The sequence below is a fragment of the Pavona decussata genome, unplaced genomic scaffold, assembly GCF_977016875.1.
Source record: "Pavona decussata unplaced genomic scaffold, jaPavDecu1.1 SCAFFOLD_193, whole genome shotgun sequence".
NCBI lineage: Eukaryota > Metazoa > Cnidaria > Anthozoa > Scleractinia > Agariciidae > Pavona > Pavona decussata.
In genome coordinates this window covers 102,035-116,121 of record NW_028145602.1, presented here as the reverse complement: position 1 = coordinate 116,121, position 14,087 = coordinate 102,035, and the positions used below count along the sequence as shown (strand labels likewise).

General features: G+C 41.2%; 1 protein-coding gene across 2 annotated transcripts; it reads left to right on the top strand.

Moving 5' to 3' along the window:
* The first annotated feature begins 215 nt into the window (after positions 1–215).
* On the top strand, positions 216–13,807 carry LOC146461843 (uncharacterized). 2 transcript variants are annotated; one of them, XM_085086289.1, is made up of 3 exons: positions 216–853; positions 6,056–7,048; positions 7,537–13,807. In XM_085086289.1, exons 2-3 carry the CDS (start codon positions 6,082–6,084, stop codon positions 12,684–12,686), a joined length of 6,117 nt encoding a protein of 2,038 aa, XP_084942415.1. In that variant the 5' UTR covers positions 216–853; positions 6,056–6,081; the 3' UTR covers positions 12,687–13,807. The 2 variants fall into 2 exon arrangements, with proteins under 2 accessions (XP_084942415.1, XP_084942414.1); XM_085086288.1 differs by having other exon boundaries at positions 216–925.
* Positions 13,808–14,087: the final 280 nt, after the last annotated feature.

Below are 14,087 nucleotides of genomic sequence, written 5' to 3'. Positions count from 1 at the left end.
CGATCCAGGAAAAGGCTCCTACACACTATACTAATCATACTCTTTGTTTAACTTCAGGAGAGTAGATAGTCACATTTAACACTGGCTCATGAAACTCAGTGAAGTAAGCCAACGTCTATTGTTTTCTTCTTTCTTTTCAGTTTTTGTTTTCATCATTCCTTCATTACCAAACGCAGAAAGACGTGGTAGTTAGTTGTACAACTGCCTCAAATCCACACGGAATCTCATTCAAATTCTTTTGTTGTATACCTAGACCTTCAATCAACAAAACGAGCACTGTGGTTGGTTCATTTTTGGTCACGTGCCCCTGATCAAATACAAATGTATCCCGACCGGGATACAATTCCGCAGTTGTTGCCCTCTCAGTTGTTTGTTTGTTTGTTTGTTTTGCTTTGATTGTTGAAGGGAAAGTCTAAATATATAACAAAGCACTTAATGTATGGTCCCTCGGGAAACTACTTAGTTTTGTTTTCCCTCGAGTCCTGATGTTTCCCGCGACTTTGTCACGGGAAACATCAGGACTCTCGGGAAAACAAAACTAACTGTTTCCCTCGGGACCATACATTAAGTGTATAATATTTCACAGACGCCGGCTGATACGCTATTTTTTTTTCTATTCCAGGGGGGTCTCCTCGGTGCGCTATCACGCTAGTCCCCAAGCCTGCAACGCCTCTTAATAAGCGCACCGACTGGAATGGAATCACGGGAACGAGCCAAGGCATGCAGTGCTTCTCATTTGCATATCACTTCCGCTTTCTGTTCGGGATGGTTTAACATCACTTGTCCGTTTGCACGGCTACTGATACATTGTGGAATATCGCACAGAGATTTACGAGTTAACGGAGGCAAGGAGGTAAATATAGTTCATTCAGCAAATCTGCAGGTTCTGAACAAAGTTCCACTGTCTCTCAGAAGCTTCGTTGAAGTACATATAACTGTAGTTCTGTTTATGTTCGTCTGTACTATTTTATCCCCTTTGATTTGTGGCAGCGTCGGCCGCCAATAGCTGCAGTTTAATACAATAATATGTCACGGTTCTCTTTGCCAGTTGAAGATATTTCGTGGTGTAAACTTTTCGTTTATAATCCACTCATATTGTAAGCTTCCATTGATCGTGCTTGATAAGTTATTTAACCGCGTTGCATTGCCCCTCGGCTGAAGGGAGAGTTGTTTGTACGGTTGATTGAAAGTATATGCCGTAATTAAGGCATACAGACGTTTACGGGGACAAAGCCATTGTCCGATTGAATAAATATAAAAAAAGCGCTCGGATGAGGACCAATCTAGGGGCTTGCTTACATGGAAAGAGGATTATATGATGCAAGTCTACATGCAAACAGCGGCCCGTTTTAAGTGGGGTAGTACAGTAGGGCTGGTAGTCTGATTTTGCGTTCTAAACTACTCATTTAAAATTACAAGTTGAATACTGATACTAGCTCACAAAGGGAAACTGAACCTATAAGATAATAGTTGATTTACTAAAATATTTACATATACCATATATGTCGCTATTGCTTCCATCGGGATATTATACTGGTTGCCCGGATAGTAAATCAAACGTTCGAAAATCGAACTCAATCGAACTCAATCCGTGGAATGAGTTCGATTGAGTTCGGCAATCGAACGAAATCGAACACCAGACTTTCATTGAGTTCGATTTCCGAGCAAATCGAATTCAATCGAACAAATCGAACTCAATCGAACTCAATCCATCTGATCGTGTTCTGGTAAACCTATGCAAAGCAAGCCCATCAAAGCAGGTTTTTCTTGTGCTTTGTTACAATTTATTTTATAATAGAAACCCCATTTATAAACTGTCCACGGCAGTAAAGAGAACAGAACAAAGCTATCAGTATTCCCACGGGCGTATTCCGAAATTGTCGTACCCTTTTCTTTTTTAACTAACTTACAACTGCGGAATGACAAATCGAAGGGTTACTTTTATGCAAAAATAGAAGCAAATTACTAAAAAACTTCGCCATCCTTGACGTCAAAGCGGCATTCCTGGTGGCCTTTTTACTACGCATTTGAAGCTTACAATCCACAGGGCATCTGAAGCCATTTCTGCGTAATTTCATCGTTTACGAAAAACACGTGCGCTACACTCCGGACTGAAGTAACTCGAGCTTCCAAGATCTGTTTTTAAAGCCTGTTTTACACAAATCACGAGTTCAAAAATCGAACGTTCGATTGGGTTCGATTGATTGGATCAATTTTTGTTTCCTCAGAAGTAAGGAAGAAAATTATATCTTCCAAAGTTCATTTTCCTCTCCCTTCATGTCATTCCTGAGTATTTTTGCGTGACACTTTCCCACACTTATTGTGGCATGATGTCTCGCTTGAAATATTTTGATACTGTTTTGATACACACTCCTTTTAACCCTTTAGTCGACTTCAGAGAGATCTGATTTTATCCAAGGCCTTCGACGGGTCTATACACGATCAAATATCTAAAAGTTTCGAGATTCCGTCTTTTCGAAGAATTGGCCTTATCACGGTTTTCGACGCCATTTTGACGGGTAGGCAAACAGGCTTGAAAAAACAGTGCTTGCATGGAAATCCGATGTGAAATAATTTTCATAAAACATCGCTTCTGAAAAATTCATGAATTGGAAACTTTTGGCACTAGGAAAAGGACTTTAAGAACAAAATTGGAGGGATGTAGCTGTGACAGAAAGCGTCCAGTCGTGTTTTGAACTTTCCATACATTTCCCTGCATTTTTCCCGCGAACTATTTTTAGTAGCAGTTCACGGCTGGTTCGCTATACAGACAAATGTATAGAAAGTTCAAAATCTGCGAGTCAGCAAGCCATGCGAGCCCAGATGTGAGCCATGCGAGTCATGTGAGCCGTGCGAGTCACGCGAGTCACACGAGTCATGCGAGCCACAGTACAAATGTTAAAAACTTTTATTTGTTATATTTACATTCAATTTTTCCTGGAAGAGAGCGGTATATAAAGGAAAAGATAAAACCACTACTCTTTTTTTATGAGAGAGTCATCATGTGAGTCCGCCGCCATTTTAGCGGGCTGGAAAACTGTTTGGAAACACAGTGTCAAATAGTTTTCGTAAATAGCTAATTCTAAATTATTTATGAATAGGATAATTGAGACACCACATAAAGGATTTTACGACAAAAAAAAAAAAAAAAACTGCCAAAAAACACCAGAACACCAGACTCTTCCAACAACAGATTCATAGACAAACACGTCATCAAGTCTATCGTTTCAGACTAATGAAATCCTAAGCAATCTTTTCGCATCTCCTGAATGAAATCGACCAGAAATGGCCATAAAAATCATCCACTTACATCAAACTGATGATTTTCCAAGTACTCAAAGATGAGAGAAGTCAATATTGACGCACTAAATCCGATTTGAGATAAAGCGGCGTAGTAGAAGCATTTGCCATTTGGGTCTAATGCTATCTCGAAACCAGCCTCTGCCATTCTAGTGGCGAGTTTTGAAGAAAGACTTGTCTGAGGGAAGAGACAACCACATGCAGCAGTCAACCCTGACTGACAGAGTTCTGATAGCCCTGATTCAGTAAAGACCAAACCTGTTTAAATGACGCGATTTACTTACCATTCTTGACGCCAACACACTGAGATCGAAGTGCTGTTCTTTTTTATTCCTTTGAATGAAGTTCCAGGTGGATATCAATGAATGACAAGCGTCAATGGATACTCATTCGAGTAGCAGTGCAGCCGTATGTTTCTCTCGGAATTTTTTTTTTTTTTTTACTGAAGTCTTGGACCTTAATAAATTTTTGTGTTTTGTTTTTATTTTTTTGCACATCTTGGGCGATTTTGAATAGACAAAATTTTCTCCAAATAACGAAACGAAAAAACAAAGAAAAAAATTCGTCCATGCGAATGTAAATAAAACAAATAAAAATTCTTAAAGGCCCGTTTACACAGGCGATTTTTGCGGCGATTCCAAATCGCCCGTGTAAACTAGCGGCGATTTCATTGCGATTTTGTGGCGAGTCTACGACGTTTCTTCAGCGGCTAGCACGGAGTGCATGCGATGTCAATACTAAGCACGACAGCACCATATCTCCAATTGGGCAACATTGTTGCAAATAAAAATGTATTTAAGAGGCAGTCTGCCTGTGCCCAACGGCTTATTAAATATTCTTCTTCTTGAGGCGACCAAGTTTCTTGCTTCTTTTGGAACTTTCTCCTTTTTTTGGCGACTATTTTGAGGTCGTGTTACAAGCAACCGGCGTCCGTCATGTTTGTGACAAACTACCGTCGGGGGTACACCAAAGTAGGTTTTTGTTACTCTCAAACTGAAAAAATCGCCAGTGAATCGCCTCAAAATTCGAGCGTGTTCGAAATCGCGGCGATTTTGTGGCGACAAATCGCCATGAAATCGCCGTTAGTTTACACGAGCGATTTGGAATCGCCACAAAAATAGCCGCAAAAATCGCCTGTGTAAACGGGCCTTAACATTTGTACTGTGGCTCGCATGGCTCGCTGGCTCTCAGATTTTGCAGCCGGCAACATTTTCTGTTAATTAATTAAAAACCGCTCTCTGTTGAGCCGCCGTCTCTAATAAGATCCGGTTCGATGGTCACTTTTTTTCACATGCTCCTCAGCCTCCCCCCCTCCCCCCATCCCTCTTTAAGTCCTCCATCTTCAATGTTTGAAAAGACAAAAGGCGTAAATGCTTCAAAACTCAAGCGTACCAAAACATCAGTCAGTTTGGTCAAGGAAACCTTGATCTTCACTGTGCAGGGTATTGTCCTGTTTGATATAGGTATCATCATCAGTTTCGGAAAACATCTTCATTCTCGGTACAGTTTCCTCAATGTGTTCTACACGTATTTCACCTGTATAAATACGGTAAATACATTCGAAATGTAAGGCTCCCCAAGCGGGACCGCCATTACAAAGTCAATTCCAGCAGTACTTATTACCCTCGGGAATAAGTGGAACATTTTTTTCCACATTCTCTTTCCCGGTTGGGGGGGGGGGGCACATTAGCCCATCCCAGGGCATTTGATTGCCTCGTGATTTTCACCTTACAGCACTGCCACTTCCTTTTAATTAGCAAGTTCATCGGCAAAGACGGTAAATTTATGTTAACTATATCTAAGAAGTACAAAATGAGATGACAGATCCACAGAACTTATCGTCACTGGAACAATACTGAGAGATAAGACTTATCTGAGACCTAATTTGGCCTGACTTAGCTTTGATCAGAATGGAAGCCCAGAAAGGAAGAAATCAACTCAGTCTGCTTTACTGTGGGACATTTTAACGGCTCGTTTTGCCTTTTTTGTTTTCAAAACATTTTAACAGGCCCGGTGCTCAGCCTGGGGGTGGAATGGGCACTGCTAAAAAATGATTGGATGTATTTGCATAAACTTTGCAAAAGTTTTCACTGTTTCAATTAACCGCTGCATACCCTACTTACCGATGAATTCGAGTTACAAAAACAGTTTTTCTTTTTAGAATTTGAACGATCCTGAGAGCCTGAGAACGCTACACTACAAGTAGTCTCTTGTTTTTCTGTTCTCTAGGCGACAGGAGAAGGAGGTAAACAGGCGAGCGCGCGAGCACGTGGAAAAATCGCCTCCCGATAGACGCGTTTGCTTTTTGGAGCCAGTTTCAGTAAGTATACCTCGCGTACCTAAACTGATGCCGTAGAAAGAAATCCACGATTTCTTGATAATGGTAATTAGGCTTTACAGGGAGATTAATCGAAATTATACTGTCAAACTATAATACCCGCGGACCAAAAACCCAGTCTTTGTTGTGACTTTGCTTAAAATTCACGAGACTATTTCGTTTCTGAAGAGGGCCTCATCAAATCAATGGCGGTATGTGCAAGCCGGAGGCATTCGGGATTCTTGGGCAGTAGGGTGTAAGAGGCTTCGCTTTCGTTAGAGAAGGTAGAATTTGTCCCGAGACCTCCAGCAGTCTAATTTCAACCTTAGTTTGGAGGACAAATCGGAGTAAGAACGGACCTCTGCTTTAACTCCGCCACTTTTTCAGTTTTTTTGTGTGTATTTGTGTATTACCTAAAATTGTTTTTTTTTTGGCAAGGTATATAAAGGTGAACCGTAGCATTCATGGCGGCATCAAGTTCCTCTGCAGCAGCAGCGCTTTCGATGGGACAGCATACCTCGCCAGAATACACAAACTGGCTGGCTCTCGGTCATGCTTTAACAACTGTCCTCTGTCAAGGTCTTCGTCCTTTTATTAAGAGAGAGACAGAGACTTTCTACAACAATGTGACTGCAAGACTGGCAGCTACTGCACCATGCACCTGTGTCTATGTGCCAGGCAGAAGACCAAACCAGTACCACGACATGAGCAACTGTGACTGGGCAAACATTCTTGAGGCTCACCACCTTACAAACAAGCCAAACTGGAAGCAAAGTGATTCCTCCAAGTGGCTCGATCCAGCCCTGGGTCCCTGGGAGATAGCTAAACTCTTCCTTCCTGATTTGGGTGGACACGCGGTGATAACCAGTGCCGATGACATGGACATCACTGGTATCTTGAATCTGATGTATTGGTGCTTTCACTTCACAGTCCCTCAGCCCTTGATCAAGGATGTCCGTGATACTCGCAACAACAAGTGGGTGCATTTGCCAAAGCTAGAGTTAACCGATGCTGACAAGACGACAGCCTTTGACGCAATTGAAAATTTGCTCAAGGATCCTAGCTTGGTTCACGATCGGGATGTCCAGAAAGCCCAGCGTGAGATCCAGACTCTCAAATGCGTTTCAGACTTGAACAACTTTCAAGCTCAAGTGCTTAGCCAATACAAAGCAATGATTGAAAACGATATGTCAGTACTAAAGAGAGACATAATGGATCTCAAAGAGGAGTCCAGACGTAGCCAAGAACTTCGAGATCACATGATAAGGGCTGCATATTCCTTTGCAAATCTCGTCAAGAATAGCGGTCAGTTTATGTGTAACTACCTGATAAAGTGTGCAAGTGTAAACAAAAGGCTGCTGACCCCTTGGCTGATGATTCTCTTGTTCTGTAGCTGCGTCACCATTCTCGACCACAGATCAAACAAAGATGGTAGGCAGAATTTATAGTCATTTATTAGGGCCCTTCATAGAGGTTGAGGTTAATAATACAATGGAGCGGGAATATTGCTCGATCCAAGAACGTAAATATCTCACCTCAGGCATCGCCACTGACGCTTTGTAGATCAGTAGCTTTTGTTGATACCGAAACCAAAGAAAACCAAATAGCTGAGCCTTCAGTTCACTTCAAAGTAAAGTTTGTATTAATTGTCCTTTTATGCGAATTATGTACTATGTTTCCTTAACTCAACCTTTCAGCACATGTTTCAGTGTGCAAAAAGTCAAAGGATTTCCAGCAAAATTCTAGTCTTGTTGCTCTTGTGTGTCAACAGACCTGCCAGGGAACGTCTTTTCCAAAGCTGTTTTCAACATCTTGTACTGAGGGCAGAAGATCATTTAAGAGGCCCATGAAGATGACCAATATCGAATAACTCACTCAATCTGTGTCAACAATTTGTGCTTTTTCTTAATCTTTATCAGGATGCCCTGCAGAGGACGCCAGCGTACCATTTGAAAGCAAGGATATTAACATGTCAGAATACTTGAATACAGCCCGTGCCGAGAATTTTATAGGACGTCAATGGCTTTACAGAGAGCTCGAAAATACACTGAGAACTCATGACATTTCTGGTGTACTAATAACAGGAAACCCCGGTACAGGCAAATCTGCACTGTCTTCCCAGCTGATCTGTTCTCGTACCACAAGCTCGGTTATTCATTCTCGTATTCTTGGGTACCATTTTTGTAAGTATTCCGACAAAAATACACAAATGGCAGGAAAATTTGTGCGAAATCTGGCGGAGATGATAGCTCGAAGGCTTCCTGAATATGGTTATCTTGTGTCAAACAGTTCTTTAATTCAACGTTCATTTGATGTTGACTGCATCCAAAATCAAGATCCGGGGGGCTGTTTTGAACAAACGATTATACTTCCACTAAGAAATCTGAAGAACAAACCGCAAGAGAACTGGTACATTGTACTAGATGCTTTAGACGAATGTGTTAGTACACAAGGTAGTGAAAAACAGCACAGTATTGTTTATCTACTGAACAACAAGATTCATGGGTTTCCATCATGGTTGAAACTTGTAATGACTTCGAGAAACGAATCAGACGCCTCTCTGCACTCGAGCAAAATAAAGAAGTTAATAATCGATCCTGGAGATTCCAGAAACCTTGAAGATATCGAGCTATTTGTGACGACGAGACTGTATCAAGGAGGTCCTTTATTGTACCGCATCATCATGTGGTTCGGAGATGACTCTGTCGTTAGCACAACAAAGCTAGTTACCGCGTTACTGAGTAAAAGTCAAGGGAACTTCTTGTTTGTCAAAGAAGTGCTTCACCACTGGGAGCTCTCAAAACATGAATTGAAGGATGCCTATGCATTGCCAAAGACCTTAGGAGACCTGTACCATAGTTACTTCCAAAGACTTTATCCTGAAAATCGAAAAGGGAGCTTTAAGCCAGCTAGGCGGATTTTGGAATTACTCGTTGCTGCAATTGAACCTATGACTCAAAAACAGATCTTTGACGTCCTCAGAATGAAAGAGGAAGATCTTGATGAAGAATATGGTATTAAGAATAGATTGAAAGAACTGGGTCATTTTTTGAAATATGGAGAAAATGACACAGTAACACTGTATCATTTGTCATTGGCTGAGTGGCTTACAAGTGGAGGCAACGAGGACTTTTTTGTAAGTAAAAAGAAGGGGCATGAAATATTTTGCGATTACTACTTCAGTCTGATAAGGAGAGGAGGTGAAACTACATTGTCGAAATACATCCTCAGTTTAGCGCAACACATTGCCTTTGGTGGTTGGAAAGAAGCATACGTCCAGGAATTTCTCGATTTTCCCTCACAAACAGTGAATTCATCAGACTTGATCAGCAACAGGACAATATTACATCTTGCAGCAGCAATCAACAGTACAGATGTACTGGAACTGCTTTTACGGCACTTTAGTGTCATCGATTGTGTTGATAACCTAGGACAGACACCTGCGTTTTTGGCAGCAAAACATGGACTTGTAGAAAATCTGGAATTGCTGGTGAAAAAGGGAGCCAATGTGAACCGAAAGACGAAGTCAGTCATTGCACTGTATAAGGCTAATGTTAGAGCAGCTTTACAAAAAGCTAAATATGATCCCCACCAGCTGTTTGTTATTCCTTACATAGAGATGTTGGTCAATCAATCTAAATCGAATTTCGTTGATGCGACAATGCTTCATGCAGCCGCCCAGCGAGGACACGCAAAGGTTGTCCAGTTTCTTCTCGATAACAACGCTGTTATATCTACATTGAATGGTGCTCATCTGTCCGCAATCCAGTTGGCCGCTGAGAATGGGCATTTAGAAGTTGTTAAAGTTCTGCATGCGGCAGGCGCAGTTGCAGATCAAACTGCTCTCCATCATGCAGCAGCAAACAATAGGCTGGAAGTGGTTAATTTTCTTTTAGACACTGGAGTCAAAGATACATGTTTGAGATGTGATGGCACTTTCCACTGGCTGAAAACAAAACGCCGCTTCCAAAACGGTCGAGAACGTCCTATTCCTTTGAAAGAGAGCTGCGGCTTTGTGTTTAGCTCTCTTGAGAACTGCATCGACTGGGCCAAAAACTGGGAGGATGTTGTTATCGGGGAATTGTTTGATGATAAACATTTAATTTTTTGTCATTCTGCACTTCATGCTGCTGTCGCCTCAAGGCACGATAAGATTGTTTCGCGTCTCCTTTCTGAAGAAAACAATGCACTATCTTGCACAGATTATACAGGAAGAAGCCCACTTCATGAAGCTGTCAGGAAAAATAACACAAAAATTGTAGAAATTTTGCTTGAAAAACAATCGCAATTAATGTTCAACAAGTGTGAATATTGGCAAAGAATTGACACTCCAATTGTAGATGAAGGAAGATTTTCTTTAGATGGTATGCTTAGCTCTGATGAACTCGAAGAATATAATACAGATATCTGTCATTGTGGGTATACCCCTCTCCATCTTGCAGCGCGTTATGGTCATGAACACCTTGGAGTACTGCTCATTATCAAAGGTGCTCGTGTTGATGACCGCGATTGCAGTGGAGCGACACCATTTCATGTGGCTGCTTGTCACAACCAGGTTGGTATTTTTTCTATTCTTTTGCATCCGAAGGTCGGTGTCGACATCAATAGCAAAACTCTAAACGGATCTACACCCTTTCACAGCGCCGCAGCATGTGGGGCGGCCGAGGCCATTATTCACCTGCTCTACTACAAGGCAAACCTCACCGCTGCTGACGATAACGGAATGACAGCGCTGCATTACTCAGTTCTCCATGCCAAATCGAGTCAGTTTAGTCAAGGAATATTAATGAATGAGAGCTGGTTTCATGCAATTTTCCAACTTACTATAATAGATCGAATGGGTGGATTTTGGGGCATCTTGACAAATACAAAACAAATGGAGAACAGAAATCCTTTCGAAGGATTAGCCGCACTAACCACGTTAGTTTTGAAAGGTTCAGATATCGATGCTGTCGATACCAATGGGAAAACACCACTGCACATTGCTGTTCAAAATGGTTTAGTAAGTGCTGTAGCAGTTCTACTTAATGGGAACACAACCATGGAAAAGCGAGACAAGGGTGGTAAAACACTCCTGGAAGTGGCAGTTGATAGTGCGCCCCAATTGGGTGATTTTTATAATGCTGGATATTGGAAGACTATTGACCTTCTTCTGTTTTATGGTGCTTCGTTCAGGGAATGCAATCAATCGGAAAAAAGCTTACTTCACTGGGCAATCATAAAGCAACAACCCTATATAGTCCAACAATTGCTTCTAAAAGGGGCTAGTTTAACATGTAAGGATAACCTTGGTCGAACACCTCTAGTCACCTACCTTCAGAATGGTGGCAAGTGGACAGATGCAATTATCAACGCTTTTACTGTGTCTGTTGATATCAAATGTGGAGAGCCGTTTAACTCCTCAGTGTTTCATCTTTTATGCTACCGTCCCCCAACTGTCGAAGACGATAACTTCTTTCACTCGACGACATGCAAATTTTATAATCCAACAGAATGTAAAGTGGAAAACGGCGGCCTAGCAGAGGCTATTGAAAGTCATTCAAGGAAAGAAGACTTGATAAACTCTTGCTTGGACGCCGAGGGATTTACTCCTTTACACAGGGCAGGTCAAGGAGGAAATGTGGTAGCAATTCGTTATCTTCTTGCAAATGGTGCGCATGATTCTATTGTAAGTCCACATGGTCATGATGCCTTGACACTGGCTGTTCTTTACTCAGGTAGTAACTTATGGCAATCTCATAGAGTTCATAATACATATGAAGATATACTTGAAATGAAACGGGCCTCAGATGCCCGCTCAGATGCGGCCATTGAACTTCTCCACCATGCAATAAAAAGTCGTGGATATCGAGTCACATGTGACTCCAGCAAACCAGAACTGACTTTATATCATTTGGCTGCTTCTCGTGGTTTAGTGAAGTTTATAGAAGCATTATTAAATGAAAAAGAGTCGCACCAAGTAGACGTAAATTGCCCCAATAAAGACGGATTAACCCCAATGTACTTGGCAAAGATTTTCGGAAAAGGGATGAGCGGTTTCGGCTACAATCCTTGGGAACATGTTATCCAGACAATTAAAAGTCATGGAGGTGAGATGCGATATCCCGAAAAGGTTGCTGAATACAATGTCATCTACAACCGTTTATATGGCTGGATTCCTTATGAGTTTACGTTATATTTGAGACCTGCCACTCGCAACTTTATCATGTCACTTTTGACGATGTATGAAAAAAGTGAAAATAACTCATTTTTTTGTTCATTCGAAAACTATGACTATGGAATTCATTCGATATCGCCTCTTCAAACGATTTGGATAGAGATTGTAAACGCACTTGTGAAGCATAAGGACAATAATCGATCCCTTGCTAAGAAAAGGTTTCTGTTGAGGGGCTTCTATGTTTGTGCAAATAAATACTTGGAGCAACAGAAACTTGATCATAACCTGACTATGTCTAGATTAACATCTAGACAGCGAAGACAAGCTATCCGGTTTGCTTATCTGGAAAATATCGTCGAGGCTGGGAAATGGGAAACCCTTGAGAAGAAGCAACAAGACTGGTTTAAGAAGAAAATGTTCCTTTTACTGCGAATTCGACACAAGGAAACCTTTGGAACCTTTTCTTGCTTTAAATCGTGGCATTTTAAATATGCATCACTTTTACACACGGAAAATTTGAGAGATCTCTTTTGGCAATACAGGGAAAGACCTCCCTCGTTTTATCTCACTCCAATTTGCGAAGACGTCCGATTTCTTTTCGAACATTACCTATCATATCATAGGCAAAGAAATGAAATGCCATTTGAATTTACATTATATAGAACGGATAGAAACGAATACAGTCTTCCTGATTTTATCAGCGAGCGAATAACGATATCCACTGCCAGAAGCTTTAAAAAAACACGATTTGGTGTTCAAGCCATTGATGGCGTTGAATGGCCACTGGAATTTCTATTAAAACGCTTCCTCGGCTTGTTTCGGAAGAAATACGATTATCTAAAGACTCTACATGAAGGAATGGACGACAGTACTCTTGTTCCACTTTACACAGAGCAAATGCGACAGATTTGAGAGGAACTGCACTAAAGTTTGGCTAATTCATCACTCATTTCACGGCATTGTTGTTCCTTGGTCAGGTGGTTAATTATAACTCATCAACATAGCCTCAGGACTAACACTCTGAGTTGGTATGTGAGATCACCTCTTAAAAGCTTGCTCAACAAAGTGTAGAACATCATTCTGTTAAAATTGCAAACTTCTTCTGTACGGCAGGGATGCCGTTTCTTCTTGTCACGTTCAAGTGAGAATGGAGTGACGAAGGACCGACAGTAAAGAATTGAGTGAAAGACAAAGAAAGCAGGGCCAGCAGTAGTGGTGGTAATACTAGTAGTGTTGGAAGCGGTAGTAACAATTTCATGACGACAGCTGCTTGTCTGCAGGCCTTCGTGTTACCCTTTCCTTAGAAAACATGGCGTGCTTTGACGTCAATAGGCGATTTTACAGTTGTGTGCTTAGTGACCTGGCCTTGGATTGTAGGCGAGGCTGGGGGTGACCTTGTTTTGATACAAACCTGACTGCTTTTCATATGTAAATCATGCTGTTCTTATGCTAACTAGATCGCAGGTTTGTATCAAAACAAGGTCACCCTCAGCCTCGCTTCCAATCCAAGGGTAGGTTACTAAGCACACAACTGCAAAATGGCCTATTGCTAGACAAAAAGTACCGAAAGCTTGCGCGGTAAAACAAAATGAAATAGAATAGACTTATGAAATTTATTCAAAACTGGATCATTGTATAATGTAATTCCAGGGTTTTGATTGGCTTAGCGGCCATGGTGTATGAGCCATTATACCATGCCCGAGAAGTAGCGACCATAAATTGTTTTCTGGCTGCTCTTGAAAAGGAAATCAGCGATGCCTACCAATATTACTTGATTGTTTTTAATAAAACAATACTCGCGCTTGTTGGATATGAGATGATTATAGCCAACTCGGTGCTACGCGCCTCGTTGGCAATCTATCATCTCATATCCAACAAGCGCGAGTGGAATAATTGTTAAATATCCCCATTGAATATTGGTTGCTTAAGCAAAATGTTGATATCTGCAAGTTCGTCTTCTTTGCATTGATGTACACAGATGATGTAGAAATAGGTTCATATCCAATTATAGTAGCGGAGAAAAAAAATATGAATTTCTAATAAATACTAAGAAAGACAATACTTTTGAAGAGCACATTTGGTAATAGTTTTCTCGAAGGTTTTTATCGAATGGAAAGAGGCAGATTATAATTCCAAAACTTTCTAGTGTTCAATTCTAAAATGACTTGGCAGTAAACCTTCAAAGGAGACGCTACGGGTCAGTTATTAAAAAACAGTTTAGACGGTGTTTAACAAAACCACGTTCTAAGCCATTTTCAATTTATTTTGCCAACAGTCATATCCAAACATCGACTGTTGCTGACGGTAACAAGG

Coding starts and splice junctions, on each gene's coding strand:
- LOC146461843 (XM_085086289.1), top strand. CDS start 6,082: ATGGCGGCATCAAGTTCCTCTGCAGCAGCAGCGCTTTCGATGGGACAG. Junction 7,049..7,536: donor CCACAGATCAAACAAAGATG/GTAGGCAGAATT, acceptor AATCTTTATCAG/GATGCCCTGCAGAGGACGCC.